We start from the raw sequence: 20,954 nt of genomic DNA, 5'->3' as shown, positions 1-20,954 counted from the left end.
AACAGTGTAAATATAAAGCTTGCCCAAAGACTGAGATAGTCTTGATGCTCAATGATGATAATGAAAACCAATGCTTTAAATATACTTTAATATTCTCTTCCTTGGTCATTTAAAATACACAGTATGTGCACTTTAAAACATAAAGTTTGTAAAAAAAATACCTAAATTACCAGTTGTTTACACATTTCAACAAAATATATGGAAACCTAGGCTAGAAAGAAAGCATCTATTATCTTCCATGACTGTGTCTTCCTATTTTTTCTAAAAGATGTTAAGCTCATCATTATCTTTTAAACTTTTGCAATGTTACAAAAATTGATTTACAGAAATATTAATGGAATTGTAATACTTTGCTACATTAATTCCAATCAATCCTCTTTAATGAAGATACATTAAAAGTGCACCAGTCTTTCTGTAAAATAAAATCTTATCTTTCTATAAAATTTCAGACTGACTTTTCAATTAGTACTGACATTTGATATCACATATAATTTAACCCTCATAACTATAATTATGCTCACTTTATAGCTAATGAAATGATACTTTCAGCTAAGTAAATTATCAGGGCCAGATGGCTAGCTCTAGTAGTCTGCAAAATCCATAGTTCCTGCTGGAGACTTAAATCTCATACAGAATCATTTCCATTTCACATGAAAGAGATTTAAATGAATTAGCAGAAAAACAGAAATGTGCTTTGATGTATAATGCCAAAATCTGGACAATAAATATATCAATGCAAATACAGTGGGAGAGAAATAAGCAGGTAATAAAACTACTATAAAAGAAAGAATTTGGGAGATATTTAAAATGTACTTTAAATTACAATTGTGGCAAAGCAAATACTATATGGACTAACACTAAAATTACTACACAATGTAAATAAACTATATTCCAATACAGACATTTTGCAATATCAGTTTTAATATAAATTCCATTAACTTAAATAATCCAAGAATATTTTATAATCTTTATAACAATAGTATTTCCAAAAATGATAATTTCTGGAACCATAACACTGTAGGATAGTTCAAGTCTTGGACTTGTAAATGTATTTCATATAAGCTTATGTATTATAACTACTGATTTTAATAAATACTTTATACTGGCAGAATATTTTCACATACATGGAGTTGTAAAAATGTACTTAATCTAAAAAAGGCCATTACCTATTTAACATACTTTTAAAGAAACTATATTATTTCTATCTGAAGTCATCCTATATTTCCACAAGCAGAGTAAAAGTTTATAAAACAGATTTTATGTGTAACTGTTTAGATAAATACTGTATATTAATTCAAGTTTTAAAAAGTAAACAAAAAATTCCTTCTATTTTATGAATCCTTAAGTTCCCTTCCTTATAATTCATACATAAAATGTACTTTTAAATTTAAAATGATCACAGCATGGTGGTACTGCAGTAGGTAGTTACTATTAAAAATTTCTAATATGAAAAAGTGTTTAGGATCTAAATCAGAGAAATGTTTAAATGCAGCTAAAAGTATAATCTAGTCATAGGAGTAACAGTAAGCATGTTCTAAAATTTAAGAAAAACTCTAATTCCTCTCAATAGTTTATCCAGAGAGTTTGAGATTAGATTGTTCTGTAATGTTTTTGTTAGAAGAGTGGAGGAAATATGACAAAACAAAAACACAGAAAACCACATATAATAATATGGTGACTCCAGACAAAATAAATATTCAATCATTTCAGTGCAAAAATCTCTCCAAAGAGTGACTATAAATATATGATATACTTGTAAATGAATTATTTTACAACAAATGTGGGAGCTAACTATAATTGGTAGAAACACAAGTACTATTTTATCCTCTATTAGAAAAACTACTGGGCTGGGGATTTAGCTCAGTGGTTCCATCGCCTGCCTTGCAAGCGCAAGGACCCAAGTTCAATCCCCAGTACCAAAAAAAAAACAAAACCCAAAAACTACTTTTAATTTTATAAGATTATTTCTTTTTATTCTCTTTTGCCTGTGGATATACATTTTTAAACAGAAGTGAAAGTACTATACTCTATTTTCAACAATCAGAGTCTTCAATATTTTTGGATAATCAGAATCTTCAATATTTTACTATTATACACATTATAGTGCAATGCTAATACACAGGTGTACATATCTTTATAAATTATTAATGAAAGGATGTGAATATGTTAAAATATGCTTGATTCACGATGACAAGCTCTTTTGTAGAAAAGCTGTACTAATACTCCAAATACTCAAAGAGAATCCGTATATGAATAGGTATTTTAGAGTTTAATTTTTCCCAGTGAGACTGAGATGGGGCAAGTGGATGGAGCTTTTCATGGTTTTAATTTATAAAACTCTAACTTGTTAATTTCATTTAAATTTTTTAAATGTTTATCTTATATCTAATTCCTTTTTATTACCAAGTTGTATCATGTATCCCTTTTTCTAATTGTTTTTTAAAAATCACACTAATTTTTATAAGGTATTTATCTTTTTAAAAAAATCTCTTGTAGGAAGTTTTTTTTTTTCATTCATTTGACTCTTTTCTATACCTGAGAATTATCTTGGACTTAAAAGTTCTAAAACACAATTCGCGAGAGTGATCTAATTTTCTTGATGATATTTCCCGGGTAATCTGCCCATTCTCCATCCGTCTAGAATGCTTTCTGATCACAGTGAATTTTTTTTTTTTTGGTACCAGGGATTGAACTCAGGTCCTTGCTCTTGTGAGGCAGGGAGAGGAACCACTGTGCTAAATCCCCAGTCCCGTGAATTTTTTTTTATATACACAAAGGCTGCTTCTAGGATGTCTGATTCAGTCAATCTGTAGGTGTATTAATGGTCAGTACTATGCTGTTTATATTCTTATATCTTTTTTTTTTTGGTACTGGGGATCGAACTCAGGTCCTTGCGCTTGAGCAGCAGGCGGCGAAACTATATATTCTTATATCTTAAAAGTATGTTTGAGTATTTAGTAGAGCTAATGCTTTCTCACTATTTTTCTTTTCCAAAATTCTTTTAGCTATTGTCATCTATCTATAATCCAGGTGTTTATTAGAATCATTTTATCAAGTCTCCCTATGAATTTTTTTTGGGTACCGGGATAGAACTCAGGACCTTGCATTTGCGAGGCAGGCATGGTACCACTGAGCTAAATCCCTGGCCCCACAAAGATATGAATTTTAAAGGGAAATTAAACCTATAAATTAATCACTGGTATTTAAAATATTATTTCAGAAATCATGTTAGCCTTTTGAATTTACTCAGAAAAATCAGATGCCATTTATAAATTGGACAAATGATGTGAATAGCTGTTAACCCATGTATATAATCACAATGTACATATCCTTGAAATAAAAGGATAATCTTTTCTGGATAAATTTTCTCATAAATTGATCGATCAGGTTAATAAATACACTAATTTTGATACCCCCACTAATTTGTGATACCCCCATAGTTAGATGTTATAGTAAAGCCCGAATGACTTTCAAACTTTTTTTTTACAGCAATGTAGCACACTCTGTTACATAACTTCTATTAATTCCAAGATTCTAAATTTTATTTATTATGGGGTAAAGGAATAGCTTTTTCTAGATCTCTTTAAGAAAAACTGCCCTTTTCATGAACATTAAAATTTGTGTGTGCTTTCCAGTTGAGGATCACTGCATAGATGGTAAAAAAACAAACACTTTAATATAGGTGATTATATATTCAGTTCAAAATGACATCTGAAGCTTACATTTGTCCTACAAAACTGAGTTCTAAAAATTTCTCTATATCAAATAATTAGCATTTAGAATGTAAAACTCTGAGGCTGCTTTATTTCTTTCAGTAAACTATTATCTGTATTAAATCAAGATAGTTTATAACTATGTTTTCTTGTGAAGTAACTCATGGAAGAACTGATCAGTAATTTAAAAGCAAACCAATTTTAAAGCATTAAGACTTTTATTCTAAATTTTAGATACATGAGATTTTCTGCAACCATAATAGGGCGATCAATTAAACAAAGAGCTTTTAAGATGCAGTGCTTACTTTCTGTTGTTGATGTTGTTATAATTATTTGATAGAGATGAAGGAGAGATCTTTGGTAAAGTTGAAAAATTGGATGCACCTGGGGACCTTTAAAAATATGAAAATGTTAAATTAGATAAAAAATGAATTCTGAAATTAATTATGAAATAAAGAAAAGAACAGATGACAATGTTTTTAGTAAATGAATGCTGAAAAACAGATTTATGAGCAAAATTATTATATATTTTGTGGTTTTCAATTTCCAGTGTTTTTTGTTAAAAATATAACAGTATATAGGGACCTATTTTCAAATAAAATTTATCAAGTTAAATATGCAACTTGCTATTACTCCTACAAATCTATTAACTCAATATACTCATTTCTGAGATAAAGTAACAAACAGTTAAGATTTTACTATCAATTTCCATAAATTAATGGAATAAAAATATTCCACTTTATTTCTTTATGGGCACTATGGCACACTAAGTACCTATAACACTGACACAGAGATCAGAGGATATTATCAATCTGTAAAATTCAAGGGGAATAGAACAGCATAAGAGAATTCCAAACATAGTTCCAAGAAGTAATATTTGGTCAAAATTACCTCTGGACAAACTAAAAAGAAATAAATCTATGTAACACATATCTCACTAATTTAGGATCTTTTTTGGAAAAATCTTTCACTATTGGCTTTTAAATAATAAATCTACTAGTTTAAAGACATTATTTATAATAAAAAAATCTATATAGAAATGAGTAAAGTACTTTAAGGTCTCTGAAATATTCAATTTCCTTTGTCATTTTGTAAATAATTTTAATTTACTAAGCAACATCTTGCCCAGAGGCTGTAAAATGCTATGTTTAGTCAAGGAACTAAGTCATTACAAATTCTAAATCAGTGAGGCACAAAGTGATTTGTTTTTAAAAATTATTTTATTTCCTTTGAGTGTTAATGAGCAATGAAATGGTCAACAGGCAGAAAAGTATAAACTACAAATCCTACTTTAGGCAATTTGGACTTAGTTCTCCTTCTCTGTACATATGCATGTATATAAAATATATGTATTATGCAAAATAAATGATGAAAAATAAGACTTCTTAAACAGGAGAAAATTTCAACTTTGGAGGTTTTATGTATTAGTAAAATTTTCCTTCTTTCTGAAGAAGGCTTTTTTGTCGATGAAGGCTGTTTATTGATAGATTAAGATAGACTTTCCTTTAGGTGCCTTTCTGACAGAAATATCTTTAAGAAAGCAAATTTTACTGCACTAAGTTAAAACAATACAATCTTGTATAGCAGAAAATAATGTTGAGAATATATTTTAAAACTAATTTTAATAATCTTAATATTCTCAGGTAGTTGTTTTAAAATATTAATAGAAATAAAATACATGGCATTTTTGCCTTCACATTAAGATTTTTTAACTAGGAAAAAAAAATCCTAAAGTGGTTAGAGACTCAGGTATAATGCTTTAAGGAAGTTAGTTTTTAAAAATGTGATTCGTCACTTTTCAGGAATACATATATAAACTAAAATGTTTCCTTCTACCTCATTTACTGTAAAAATTATGCAAATAAAAATATTTTACTTCAGCTAATAAGGTGACCAAGGTATGTTTGTGCACTTTGTGCCTTGTTTCCTATTCATTAACAAATCTACCTATGGATTATATTAGAAGGAAAACAGAATGAAATATAGAGTTCATTTACATTTTGATAGTAGTTTCTAAGGAATTCAAACACCCAAGCATTTATTAAATAATTACTATACTCCTCACCCTTAGTTAATACTGAAAAAAACTGATGTCAAACAGCTCACAATCTAATTAGGAAAAAAATGACAAATATAATATCTATAAAACAATATATATGCTATAACAAAATTTTAAGACAAAATTTTGTAGGCATGATACGAGGTGATTTTAAAATGACATGCAGTTAGAGGAATAGGTGGAAACTAGAGTATTCCAGAAATAATAACATATGTAAATGTGTGAGACTGCAGAAATTATGATGTATTCAGGGAATTACTAGAAAATTCAGTTTGGCTGAAAGAGTAGGAAGTATATAATGACAAAGAATAGTAGTAAGGCAGGCATGGTAATAAAGGGCCTTTCATATATCATGAAGAAATTTAGATTTTATCCAATTGTGCTGGGATATACTGAAAGATTTTAATAGGTATCAAAAAACTCAGGTTTACATTCTAGAAAGATAACTCTTAGAAGACAAAAGAAATGTAAAATTGGGAAATGAGATTATAAAGGTAATCAAGATAAAAATTTGTAAGTGCTTAAGAAAATGGAGTGGGCAAGGGCAATTTTGACATTTGGGAAGCAGTACTCAAAGTGTAGTCCATGAACACCGGGAGTCTCCCAGACCCTTTCATAGTGATTTATAATACTACCGAAGTGTTACTTAAATGTTATTTCTTAGCTTTTACTCCGTGGGTATTTTTACTGATACTGCAGAAGCAGGGGTGGATAGAACTGCTGGTATAGTCCAATCAGTCAAAGGAGTGGCAGAGTACCTGCATTCCTCAGCACTCTAGAGTATAAAGCAGTTTCACTTAAGAGCATGATTTTAAAAATAAAAATTACTGATTTTGTTAAATCTGACCCCTGATTACATTTTTTTAAATACTCTCTGAGAAATGGGAAAGTGTGCATAAAGTACATCTGCTACATACTGAAGTACCACAGCTGTCATGAGGTAAGATTTGTGTAACTATCTGAATTGCAAGTGAAATTTATCATTCTTTTAATAGCATTTTTTCCACTGTTGTACATAGGGGGCCACTGGTTGTTGATACTTGATTATCTAGCAGACAGGTTCTAAAAAATGAATAAAGGGAGCCTACCACTTCAAAGAAAACAACTGTAAGTAACCACTGCCACTGACAGAATTTTCGCAAAGCAGACTGCCACCTTGAGGTTGACAGCTTCCCAAAGATATTTTTCGTAATACTGATTTTTAAAAAAATGCAATTTAAAAAGCCTGTATTATGAAATGTATTGACTTTTGGAAAATATGTGTAATTTAGAATCAATATTTTTCAAATGATCAAAATGCATAAAGCTATATATGAAATATTTTAATGTAAAAGAATAAAAAACTCACTGATGTGTTTTAGATTCCACAGTACAATTAACCTTTAAGACAAACACCATTAGTCAAGTTTTGATGTATCAATCACCTGAAAACATATCACAAGAAACTGAAGAAGTACATATGAAAATCTGTCTCCTGTCTCCTATTCAGCCAAATATTACCGTAATTTGGCCCCCAAAAAAGTACTTAATAGGGTTTTTTTGGTGGGGAGGTAGTTATTTTTCATAAAAGTATTATTTATTTCAAAATATAATGGTTCAAAATTATTATTTATATCAAATTTCATTTTAACTTGAAATATGATAAACAATTCAAAAACAGAAGTTCTTTGGGTCATTAATAATTTTTTAGACTATAAAGGGGCATTGAGAGCAAAATGCCTGAAAACTTCAGGTTTAGTAGTCTTTTAGATTCTATAGACTTGCTGATTAATTTGGCAAAGAAGTGAGGTTGTAGGAGGAACTCAGGATGGCTCTGAGATGGTACCTGAATCAGCAAATATAGGAAATGGATACAGTTTAGGTTGAGAGTATAGGAGATGGAATAAAAAGATTTGGTTTAATATGACATGGTGAGTCATACCTGATATTTAAGAAAAGTCTGAAATTCGGTAGAGAGTTCTAGTCTAGAAATATAAAATGGCATATTGTTTTAAGTTGTGGGAGAGGATTACATAGAATCTATTATCTGACTTCAAGCATCTATTATGGTATGAAATCAGGTCTTCAGATAAATCTGTGGATTATGAATGCATTTAAGTATGAGCATAGCTGTTGCATATATAGTTGGTACTATATAAGCTAGGCACTGCACCACGTCAGGGAAAGCCTGTCACATAGAGTACAACATGAATGATGCTCCCAGAGCATCCCACTACTTGCACAATCAAATGTGGTGAACATGAAGAGGAAGAAAGCCAGAAAGACAGAGAACTGGTCAGAGAAGTGAGAACAGTCCTTGAAAAGAAGGTGGTATCATGGATTCAAATCTGGAGACCTTCTTTATAAGATAGCTATCAAAAATAGGTATTAAGAAGAGATCAAATAAACTTAGTGAAAAAAAAGGACAAGAATGTCGTTAAATCATGAGTAGGTGATAAGGAACAGCAATATAGCCCTTTAAAAAGAAGTAGATGACTAGGGTGAAAAGCTAAAAAATGGTATCTGGAGGAAGCTAATGGTTTTGTTTTTAAATACAGGAGAGATCTGTTTATGTTCTTAGGTAAAGGGAGAAGATGATATTAGGAAAGAAATAAACAAAAGCCTCATGTTTAAAATATGTGTAGGAGTATGCCAGGGATTTTATATCTGCAGGAGTGAGGAGTTAATGAAAGCAAAAGCAAAATCTAGGATACATGTAGAAAGACTAAAAGTAGAAAGACTGTCCTTAAATAGCAGGAGCGAGAGATAAGAATGGCAGTGGCCCACAGGTGAAGCTGAAGTATGATAATAATTTTAAAATGCTGTTATAGGTATTACTAACAAATGACTACAGATCATTTATCTGATTCCCACTTTTTTATTTTTTTGAGACAGGGTCTTACTATGTAGTCCAAGCTGGCCTTGAACTCACTATGGAGCCCAGGCTGGCCTCAAACTTGAGGCAGTCCTCCTGCCTCAGCCTCCCAAGTGATGGGATTACAGGCGTGCACCACCATACTGGGCTGATTCCAACTTCTCATCTAAATTATATATAGCCTAAAATATAGCTAAAATCCATGGAACTGATGTCAGGTTATTTAGTGGTTGACTTGTCAGCCTACAGATGCTAATCAGAGTCTCTTGGGAATACAGGAATTACATTACTCATTCTCTAATGGTTTTCTAGACAGAAAAAGAACTGTTGAGAATATATGAACAATGACTGGATAACAAGCTACTTACCTATAGTTAAGGTAATTTAAATGTCGGAGAAATCTGCTTATGTTTTTGGCTAGTTTGTGCTGGATGTAGTATAAAGCAGTGATTCACCTCTTAAGTCAGAAAAAGATAAAGGTATCAATTTAGCTTAAGTGGCTTAGAGAAAATTAAACCTTATTCTTGACAATTAAATGTAGCAGTATCTGAATTTCCCTAAACCCAGTACATTTCAACCAAAAATGTGCAATTCATAGCTAAGTTCAGCTTTTTTTTTTTTGGTACCGGGGATTGAACTCAGGACCTTGTGCGTGGGTGCCACTGAGCTAAATCCCCGGCTTGAGTTTCGTATTTCAACTGAAAATTACAATTTGTTCTTGATAAATTAACTGAGTATCTAACACACATGGAAACCTAATACTATGATACTGAACAACAAAAACATGAATACAAATGTTGACCGAGCAAAACAACTGTTGAAGATTTTTTTATAGTTACTTTAAAATCTAACATAAAACAACCTAATTTCTAAAATCTACTGATTGTGTAGACAAAACATTATCTTAACAAAAATAAGAACAATCTTAAATTCTCTGCATTTCTAACAATCATTTTAAGACAAGCTCTTTGAGAAATAATTTAAATTTCTTAAAAATTAAACACTTTTAGTATTGTGAGATATAGATTAGTTCAGTTCAAGAAGCATGTGTTACATGTACCTCCTACAAGCCAGGTAGTGCACTGGATACTAAAAGATACAGAAAAGAGAGTTTGAGGAAATTTATAAATCAACTGCTTGTCACAGCTTTATTTTATTCTGTATTTTGACTGCTGACTTTTATATAAATAACAGAACATTTATTTTAATTAACATTTCTAAAAATGAAATTGCAGTTATTTCTTCAGCCATTATGAATCTCAACACTAGATGTGCAACTCGTTATTTTAGCTTCATTATAGAAATTGAGAATATACAAATCATAATCTATCTAATATCAGTAACTTAGCTTCAAAAATTAACATTCTACCACTCTTGTTTACCCTATAATTCCCTTGGTCTCTGTTGCCCACACCCACTCTTTTTCTCTGGACTAGTTTAACATAAGATCCAGACACCTACAGTTTCACCTATAAATACTACAGCATGCAGCTCTACACTTGCTCTTAGCCAGACAGCATGCAGCTCTAACAGATAAGGGATCTTTGTTTTCATCACCACTTGCCATTATCAGTCCCAACCTAATATCTAGTCTGCATTCAATTTTTCTCCCAACTATTTCAAATGTATATTTTTCCTTTCAGTTATTAGTATGAATCACAATACAAAAAAGTCCATACATTTGCATATCAATTTTAATAACCATAAACACCCTGTAACTTTTCTCTGATTTCATTTTATGCTGTGAGTGTATTTTCCATTTGTCCTGGCTTCTGATCTATTTATATAGTTAACCTTGACTAGTATGTGTTACTATAAATTGCTCAAATCCTTTTTGGAACTAATGAAGAGAGAAAGACAGTATAAATACTGGGTGACTAACCCTAATCTGAAAACCCAAAATCTAAAATGCTCCAAAATCTGAAACTTTTTGACCACTGATGAAATTCAAAGTTTTAGATTTGGAGCTAATTTTGAGTTTCTGAACAAAGGATCCAAAATCTGAAAACATATGAAATCTGAAACACTTCTGGTCCCTTCAGATAAGGGCTATTTAACCAGTAATTATTATAGGTACTTATGAATATCAAGCATCTATATGAGAATTGTACACTTAAATTCATTTATACATGCACTATCTAAATTTACAAACATCAATTAAATTTAGATATGGCTTTTTAGATTTAACATTAGCTAATCTGGATTGTGACCAGATTTAATAAAACTTCAAGACCTAGTACTAGGTTACATGTTTGTCTTTCTACAACAGAAAGTAGAACAGAAAGGTAGAAGTTTTAGATATAGAAAAGATCTGTTTAATTTACATATATTTTCAGGATTCCAAAGGAAAATTCGTATACATATTTAAGATCTTAATATTAAATCAAGTAACCCCTAAGTACAAAATTACAAGGTAGAGTGTGTCTATGCAAGCAGAAACATTAACAAAACAGCAGTTTTTGGAAAATAGTAATATAGGAACTTAATTCTAATATTATTATAATGCTTTTGTCATTAGGTGACAAACACCAAGAAAGGATGTACATATTTAAATCACACATTTAGAAAATAGCTTCTTTCTCCAAGAACTCTGCATCTCCAATCAAGTTCCACTTTTAAATAAATATAAAAATTAAATGATGCCTTATACCAGTTTCATTTTCTGACTAGAAATTTCATCCCCCTTTTCCATTTCTGTCATGCTGCTTAAATACTGTGAGTTTAAACAATGGTCTTTGCTTGCTAAAAACACTAATCTCTGTTCTTTATCCCTCACGTTTCTGCAATGTTTAGAATTGCTGACTATTCATTCCCTTTCTTGTAGAAGCTTTTTCCCTTGGTTTGTATCATCAAAGAGGTCCAGGCTTTTCTGAACTTTCATCATTATTTTGTTTGATCCTGTTGTTTTATATCATTACTTTGGAATACTCTTTAAGGTTTAGTATTTTGTTCTCCACATTTCTGATTGGATAATTTATATACAGTCTCCCCCACCCCCGCCTTCCTACAAATATACCTATAGTTCTGATTACTCTCCAAACTTTGGTTCCCTATCTTTAACTCCTAGGTACTTTTGTTTGGCTTTTTCATTATCTCACACTCTAAATTCTTAGAAATAGCCACTCCATGTCTGTGTCTTAATAAGAACAGTAACAAAAACAAGGTAGCTAAAGTATGAAAGTTGCAGTATTATTTAATTGTTAAAATGAAATCAACCCTTTATGTATAATGTGTACCTTAATAATTTTTAACCAAATAAGTCTTTACACCATTCCTGAGGCCATTTAGCTTTGCAGTTATATATGTGAAGTGGATTTAATTATGCTTCAAAAGATTTTGAAGAAACGTTTGATACAGATGGTGTAGAAAGAGAAGTAGAATATTGCAGTAACCTAGAGGCTTATACGTCTCAATTAAAAAAAATAGTATGCAATAGTTTTATTTATAAAGTGCTTCCTCTTGGCAAGCAGACCATTCAGGGATAGAACATCATAAAAATATTATTATTACACTTGATTAAGTTTATACTTAGAGATACAGTCACCAATTTGAAATTCTGTCAGTCACAGCATCACAAATGGGAACAGAATAATGTTTTTTTTGGTACCGGGGATTGAACTTGGGACCTTGTGCCTGTGAGGCAGGCGGCAGAACCACTGAGCTAAATCCCTGGCCCTAAGGGAACAGAATAATGTATGAGTAAGAATTATTGGCATGGTTTTCCATTTAATATTTTTTCAGCCATTTGATATATTTTCATTTATCTGGCTGATAGTACATTCTTACCTGGATTTTAAAAAGGCCACATTTCTGAGAGTTTTGAAGAAATTAGAAAAACTTTAAAAACTAGGTTAGAAATGCAAGTTCTGAAACCACTTAATAAGCTTTGAGTATATTTAATATATAACATAAACGTAAAGGTGATAAAATAACAGTCAATATTCAGCATAAAAATCTAGGTAGAAAACTTTTGAGTGATTCTTGGGTTCTTAGATGTCCTTGTTTTAGGTTCTTAGATCTTTTTTGTCCCCCTTGTGTTGTACTGGGGATTAATACAGGCCTCATGCATGCTAGGCAGGTGCTCTAACCCTGAGCTAAATCCTCAACTCTTTATTTTTTTTAAAATTTGAGACAGCCTCTCATTAAGTTGCCTAGTCTGGCTTCAAACTTGAGATCCCTCTGCCTTAGCCTGCAGAGCTAGGATTACAAATGTGTGGCACCACATTCAGATTTCTAATACAGACTTTTGTTGTTTAATATGGTAATTAAAATACATATGCTTCTATGCTTATTTAGGTATACAGATTGACATACATACATATATGGCAAGGAGAGAAAAAGAGAGAGGGATGGAGGGAAGCAGAGAGAAAGAAAAGGGAAGAGACTGAGACTATAGGAGTCCATTTTTAAAACAAAATTATATTTTACTCTTAACATAACATTTAACATTTCTTCTCAAGTAACTCCCCCTCCCTGCCTCTATGTTTCAGTGAGTATAAATGGTTTCAATTCTGATCAAAATAGGCCTAATACAAAGTCAGGATCTTTAGGGCACTAATATTCATGTTTTCAATGGTGGTAGAAAAGTCAGCCAAGTAAGATACTAACTTGTTCTCACATGTGCCTACTATGGTAATATTCTTCTATTTTCTTGTTCATAAGAAGTACCTTAAGTGCAAATTCCTGGGCTTACCATTAAGATATATCCTGTTGGTTTGGATGGGAACCATATACTGCAGTATGTGTCAAAACCATTACCTACAGAATTTCTCAAAGTGAGGTCATTAGACCAACACCATGTCATTACCTATTAGAAATGAGCAACAGGGCTGGGGATTTAGCTCAGTGGTTCCACCGCCTGCCTCGCAAGCGCAAGGACCCTAGTTGGATCCCCAGTACCAAAAAACCCCAAAAAACAAAGAACTGAGCAACACCCTGATCCACTGAATCAGAAACACTGCAGATGTGTCCCAGGAAATTGTGCTTTAATAAACTGGAGGTGATTCTTCTATCACCTTATTACAACTCTATTTTTCCTTAACTTTTGATACGTTAGTTAGGAATTGGTAATGCGCTACACGGTATGAATAATAAGACAGAATGAAGGTCAGTGATGTTTATTAGAACTACCATTTTCACATCTTTTGAGGGTCAAGGGTTGCTGTCTAATAGATATGACAATTCTTGAAGAGTACTAAAAAAAACTTTAGTTCTTTGAGGTATCTCCATACTGATTTCCACAGTGGTTGTACCAGTCTACACTCCCACTAGCAGTGGAGCAGAGTTCCTCTTTCCCCACAGCCCCGCCAGCATTTGTTATTGGTTGATTTCATGATAGCAGCCATTCTTTCTGGAGTGAGGTGGAATCTCAAGAGTTGTTTTCATTTGCATCTCTCAAATGACCAGTGATGTTGAACATTTTTTCGTATGTTTATTTGCTATTTTTACTTCTTTGTCTGAGAAATGTCTGTTCATTTCAGATGCCCATTTTTGGATTGGGTCTTTAAATTTGGGAGGTCTGATTTTTTAAAGTTCTTTATAGATTTTAGATAGCAGATCTTTGTCTGAGGAACACAGGTAAAAATTTTTTCCCATTGTGGGTTGTCTCTTCACACTACTGGTGGTTTCTCTTGCTGTGCAGAAGCTTTTTAAAAAGAAGAGATCCCAGTTGTTGATTCTCTGTGCTAGTTCATGGGCAAATGAGGTTTTGTTCATAAAATCTTTTCCTACACCAATGTCTTCAAGGGTTCTACCTAACCTCTGTTCCAACCGGTTCAGTGTTTCTATTTTAATATTTAGATCTTTAATCCATTTCAATTTTAGTTTAGTGCATGATGAGAGATACAGGTCTAGTTTTAATCTTTGGCAAGTTGAAACCCAGTTTCTTCAACACCATTTATTAAAGAGGCTATCTTTCCTCCAGTGAGGGTGTTTGGCTTCTTTGTCGAAGATGAGGTGGCTGAGTGTGTCTGGAGTTGTTTCTGCATCTTCTTATCTGTTCCTCGGGTCTGATCCTGGGGTCTGTTCTTTGCCAGTACCATGCTGTTTTTATCATGGTGGCTTTGTACTATAGTTTCAAGTCAAGAGTCCCATTTGACCCAGCTATTTCCCTGCTGGGTATCTTCAGTGAATTAAAAGAATCATACTACAGTGATATATGTGCACCCATGTTCATAGCAGCACAATTTGTAATAGCTAAAACTTGGAAACAGCCCAAATACCCAACAACTGGAGACTGGATAAAGAAAATGTGGTTTTTAAAATAAAATGGAGTACTACTCAGCCATAAAAAATGAGAAATTAGAGACATTTATAGCTAAATGGATGAACATTGAGGTGATACTCTTAAGTGAAATAAATAGGACACACATGTGTAAATACCAAATAGTTTCTCTGGTGTGAGAAACTGAAAGTGTAAATAAGGTCTAAAAGGTATAATAGATAATGTGAAATAGCAAGAAAAGGGGCAAAGGGGAAGGGGAAATGGGAGGGGTAGGGGAAAGGAAAGAAGGGAATGGAATTAATATGAGAAAATGAAAAAATGGAAATAAAGTCTTTGTAAATAGCGAGGGATGGAGGGCTTGAAGGCAGGGGAAGGGGGAAAAAACAAGAACCAAGAGACATTATGTAAAGGTGCAAATTTCCAATGATAAATGTCATTATATTGTATACCTAAAATGTACCAATAAAATTAATTTTTAAAAAATTTAAAAGAGCTTTATCTTAGTATCTTGACACTTCATCTTGAAAACATAAAAATTACATTCTCTCTGCTGGTACTGAAACTACCCGTTACACATACTTATAATATGATTTCAATGAATATACAAGCATTCCAGTTGTTTTTGTTTTAAGCTGATATTCATTTAGAAACAATCTGTATCTTTGCTTTAACTATACAAAATACATATTGAAGTGATACTTCCTGAAACTTTTTATTTTTTCTCCCCTTAGCTCTTCTCTTATTTCCTTCTTTTATAATAGTGCTTTCTCTGTGCTCTTAAATGATGCTTTTATGTAACATGTTCTGTTCTGTTTTAAATCTACAAAAAAGTACTGAATTATAAATCTCATTCTACTGTTTTCTCCCAACCATGTATTTTAAAGCTTCACCAAGTTTTTTTAAAATGATCTCACCATTATCCTTACCATTTCATTTTTTCACAGACTATCCTTGATGGATATTTAGCTAGGCTGCTCCCAACTTTTCCCTACCACAAACAACATAGAACAAAGATTATACCTTCAAGGACACGCAAAAACTTCTTCTAAGTACTGGGACAGAAGGACTAAGAACTCCTAATTTGGGCTGGGGATTTAGCTCAGTGGTTTCGTCGCCTGCTGTGCAAGCACAAGGACCTGAGTTCGATCCCCGGTACCAAAAAAAAAAAAGAACTCCTAATTTAAATAAATGTTGACTAATTTATAGCATCTGCCAATATCAGCTTACATATCCATCATCCATATGTAAGACTTCTTCATTTTGCCCAACACTTATTATCACCAATGTGTTAAATTTTCATTTTTTCTGATTTTACTAGTTTGTGCATCTCCCCACCTACTGGTCAGCACTTGCTCTTTGGACTGTCTATCCATATCTTTTGCCTAATTTTTAAAGCTACATATTTTGTTTTTCAATTAATTTGTAACAGTTCTTTATACATTATAGATATTATTCCCTTGTAAGTTTTAGAGGTGCCAAAGTTCATATTAATCTTCTAAGGTTCCTGTAACAAATATCTTTACATTTTATATAATCAAATCAATTTTCACATATTCTGTGTTCTTTATGATACAGATATTCTCCAAAATTTCTTCTATTAGCTTCAAAGCTTTAAATTTCTTATTTGGGTGTTTCCATATTTCTAGAGTAAGCCTTTTTCTCCAAATATCTAATTCTAATAAAATCTTAGTATCTATCTGCTTTAAACAACTTCACTACCTTGTGGTACATATTATCAGATATCACAGTACCCAATACACACTTCTTTTTGAGTTTATTTCTTACTAGTTGATTTTAGTCTAATATGCCTTTTCGTTCTGCTAGAATAATGTTTTCATTACTATAGTTTTGTTGTACTTCTCAATATCCAGTAGGTCAATAACTCCTTCTTTCCCCAACTTTGTCAAAACTGATTTAAACTTGTATCAGTCTATGCTAATTTTAGAATGAACCCCTGCACCCCACCCCCCCAAAAAGAATTTTGAACAGGAGGAACTGACATAACACAGTTTGAGAAAACACGCATTACTCGGTTAGCTATATAGTATGCAACCTTTTGTATCATAATAAAATTAGAATTTTTCCCAGGAAGGTTTTATACATTCTTAAGTTAGTTTTTGTTAGATTATTTTCTAGGTGGCTTGCTATTAGTATAAAGCAAGAGTCAGAAACCTAGAGCTCACAGGCCAAATCCAAGCTTTTGGCCTGCTTATAAATAATGTTTTACTGAGAAATAGCCATGCTCATTTGCTGACATAATTTCTAGGGCTGCTTTCATGCTACATAAGCAAAGTTATAGTGATGACTAAGACTATATGGCCCACAAAATATTTATCTGCTCCTCTATAAAAAGAGATTGTTGACCTAATTAATTTTCATGTACATGAGAGTATTATATGCAGATAGTGAATTTTATCTCTTATCTTGCATACTTGGATTGTATTAGAAATTTTGCAATAAAATATACTATAATGTTTACCACAGAAGTTGGGTATACAGCCTTTATCAAGAAAACTGTCCTTCAGTGTTTTCTGAGTCTTTTTATACCTAAGTGCAAATATCAAAAACTTTTTAATATTCTCTTAAACTATCATCTGACAATATGAGACCTACTGCCGTAAAGCACTTCTTACATTTTTATAGTGAATGTATACTTTCATGCTTTAATATTTGGGATGCTTATTATACTGGTAGATTTAATAGACAATAAGACTTAATTATACTGCATATTTCTAACACTGTGCTTTCATTCACCAATATACTGCATGTAAATGGTGTATTAGGAATTACATGAGTCATTGTTTTTTTCTTTTACACAAAGCAAGTACTACAGTTAAGAAAATAAAAATGGTATGGGGCCTGGCATGGCAGTGCATGCCTAGAGTCTCATGTACTTGGAGGACTGAGTGAGGCAGGAGGATCAAGCCAGCCTAGGAGTCTGTGGCCAGCCCAGGCAACACAGTGAGACCTCATCTCAAATAAACAAATGAATGAATGACTGAATGAGCTAGCAGATAGAGGCCAAAAATAATAGAAATATTCAAGTGAAAATCAGGAATTTTATGTAGAAAAGATTCTTAATCTTTGGAACTCACAATATTTTTATCCATAGGTAATTTTGTAATTTCAAAAATTATTTAAACATATGGGAAGTATATAGCATTCTAAACATATGTTTAAAAAAAACAGTAGCTCTGATCTAAAGACTTGAATATTCATAAATATTTTTAACTTGCAAATCTTCAGCTATGAAATGTATGTACATAATTCAACCTGTATGCTTTTAATATCTTATTAAAGTTCTTTTATACCAAGTTCTACCCCTATAGTAAGTCCAACTAAGAATAAAAGTTATCTCTATGTAATTAACATATTTAGATGCCTTGTAACAAATTTAAACAGAAAACTTTACAAAGGATAAAAAGGACAGAAAACCACTTATTGAAGGTACATTTTAGTTTTAAAGACAAGCAGCACAGAATTTTTAAAAATTTACTGTTAGCATCTACTAAATTATTGATTAAAATGATTAAAGTATTTCAAGTTGGGTGTAGTGGCACACATCTGTAATCCCAGCACTCGGGAGGCTGAGGCAGTAGGATCACCACAAGTTAAGAGGCCGGCAAGCATGGGTTACATAGTGAGTTCAAGGCCAACCTGAACTACATAGTGAAATCCTGTCTCAAAAAAAAAAAAAAAAAAAGAAAAGAAAGTATTTCAAAATACTACAGGTTTACAACCCTTTTCAAAAAATTCAATATTCCAAAGCTTTTATAAACTTTAAATTTTTTCCACAATTCATTTGACAGCAACCTAATTTGTACTGATACGATGTTACTTATAGTTTTCATTTGTCTTACTTAGCTGAGTAGTTCCTGAAGCAATATTAATGTATTTGATTATACATTAGCCTCTCAGACTCTACAGGTTTATAGGTGACATACACACCATACTACTTTTCAACACAACTATCATTAAGTGTGTTTGATAATGGATCTGATAACTCTAAGTGTTAAAAAGATTCTCATTTTTTTTCCTTTATATACCATGTTAAGCAACTCTCAATAATCCAGATACTATCTGCTTTTATATTCTAAAACATTTATTTAAATACATAAAATTACTTTCACATTAGATTCACTTTGACAGAGTTCCTTAACAAATGCTTTTTTAAAAAATCATAGAAATACTTCAAAGAATTGAACAAAATTGTTTAATGATTTGACTGGATCAGACAATGCACTTTCTTATTTATAACATTTATTTACACTATACCTTATTCAAGACTTGAATTGGAAGCTTTTAAAATTGTAACATACTGTATTAATTTAAGTGCAAAGTTAAGATAACTTCTCTAAGAATAAAATATTAAGCCATAAAGAATGTATTTGCAATACTCATTTAGGTTCTTCTATCATTCTGGATTTCACTATCTGAAATTAAAGGCTTTAAAATCATGCAATAAGCCACGAATGTGGGAGCACTTACTTAGGAGCAGAAGGACCCCTTGGCCACGTTCCATCTTCATTTTTCTGTTCTATCACTAATACCTGCAAATATGACACAATAAAGGGTGTTTTTCTATAACTCTGAAGTTAAAGTAGCTTTAGAAGAAAGCTAAATACACTAAGAAACTAAAGTAATTTTGTGATAATTAAAAGACACAAAAGAGAAAGTGAAGAGGTAACTGCATTTTGATTCCAAAGCTGGGCAAAGGACATAAAAAGACCTCAAATAGAAGTAGTACGCAATGACAGTGAGAAGCAGCACGGAAAATAAATAGACCTATCAGTTACATAACTTGAAGTTTAAGCCAAGTAAAAAGAATGTAAATTCCTTAAGTTTAAGGGAAATGTTTTCTATTTGTATTGGTAGCTCATAACAGAAGACCGTGCAAATAACAGATGCTCAATCAGTAGTTACACTGGTTAAACACATAATCCTTTCTTACATCTTCCAGACTAAAAGAGAAGCCTGTCTTCTAGTTTTTGCTATGGATCATTGTTCCAATTTTCTAATTATTGTTCCAATATAGTTTCATAAATTTTTAAAGATGCATAAAATAGAATTTAGTGAGTGATTTACAACTTCTGAGGAAGGCTTTTCTTTACTGAAACTTGTAGCAACACACACACACACACACACACACACACACACGAAGATTATGATCATTTGGAACACTTAAATCAGTTATAAAACAAGAACTTTTAGCCACAAAAATTTTTAAAGTTACATATTTAAAACATTATATAGACACAACATCTTGGTTTCTAACTATATTTACATTTAAAAATTCCATGTTTTCCAGTCTTGGATTATAATGTCATTGTCCTGGAGAATGAGCCCAGGGTCTTGTGTGTCAGGCAAGTGCTGTACTGCTGAGCCACATCCCCATCCCTTGGATTATAATGTTAAAAGGCCATTAGAAAAGTTAAAATTCACTCCTTTATTCAGATATATCATTTTCTGAATAAAATTTTACTTATACTTAAAAGAGTACCTCAGGTTGAAAATAGTTTTAGAAAATGTTCAAAATTTAAATTAAGACACAAAAGGGAGAGAAAATCTACCAATTTGGGGAAGCAAATGTTTCAATAATATGTTTTTTCTTGATTTCTAATGGAATACTTTCAATTTTATTTTTTAAAAAGTTCAGGATAGCATTTACTTTATCATAATCAAAAAAGAACTGGTATAAAATCTGAAAACTTAATGTATATTCTTTGAAATATTCCTATCCCAAAGTTCAAAAGTCATGGGGGGGCGGCGGGGATTTAGCTCAATGGTTTTGGTGCCTGCCTCGCAAGCGCAAGGTCCCAAGTTCTATCCCTGGTACCCCAAAAAGAAAAAAAAGTCATGGGGGATATTTACTCTTATTAAATTAATTTATTCTCTTATTTTCAGTCTGATAAATTACTACCTATCAAGAACATCAAATTATTTGACTTCTGTAATCCTCAACTTTGTTTTCTTTTGCAGTGGAAAGGGTTGAATTGAAGGCCTCACACCTGTTATCCAAGTGCTCTAATGCTGAGCTACACCCCCAGTCTTTCTAATTTTATTTTGAGACGGGATCTTACTAAGTTGTGTAGGCTGGCCTCAAAC

General features: G+C 32.0%; 1 protein-coding gene and 1 long non-coding RNA gene across 9 annotated transcripts in view; one reads left to right on the top strand and one right to left on the bottom strand.

The window, feature by feature from the left end:
• The window catches only part of Usp15 (ubiquitin specific peptidase 15), a 121,736-nt gene that overhangs the window by 47,884 nt on the left and 52,898 nt on the right, over nucleotides 1-20,954 (bottom strand). For 4 of the 8 annotated variants that reach the window (XM_004861137.4, XM_087192348.1, XM_087192353.1 and 1 more), the window contains 2 exons: nucleotides 19,338-19,399; nucleotides 4,019-4,105 (listed from right to left, as the gene is read on the bottom strand). In XM_004861137.4, the coding sequence (XP_004861194.1) occupies nucleotides 4,019-4,105; nucleotides 19,338-19,399 (149 nt within the window). Of the gene's footprint in view, nucleotides 1-4,018; nucleotides 4,106-8,994; nucleotides 9,062-19,337; nucleotides 19,400-20,954 lie in introns of those variants that run through there. The other 4 variants (XM_004861138.4, XM_087192349.1, XM_087192352.1 and 1 more) reach the window with 2 other exon arrangements.
• The window catches only part of LOC147823723 (uncharacterized), a 115,371-nt gene that overhangs the window by 76,367 nt on the left and 18,050 nt on the right, over nucleotides 1-20,954 (top strand). The window lies entirely within an intron of this gene.

The sequence above is a fragment of the Heterocephalus glaber genome, unplaced genomic scaffold (assembly GCF_053883595.1).
Source record: "Heterocephalus glaber isolate CG9 unplaced genomic scaffold, H.glaber_assembly_v1.0 deba00001569, whole genome shotgun sequence".
Classification (NCBI taxonomy): Eukaryota; Metazoa; Chordata; class Mammalia; order Rodentia; family Bathyergidae; genus Heterocephalus; species Heterocephalus glaber.
This window is presented reverse-complemented; position numbering and strand designations above follow the sequence as displayed.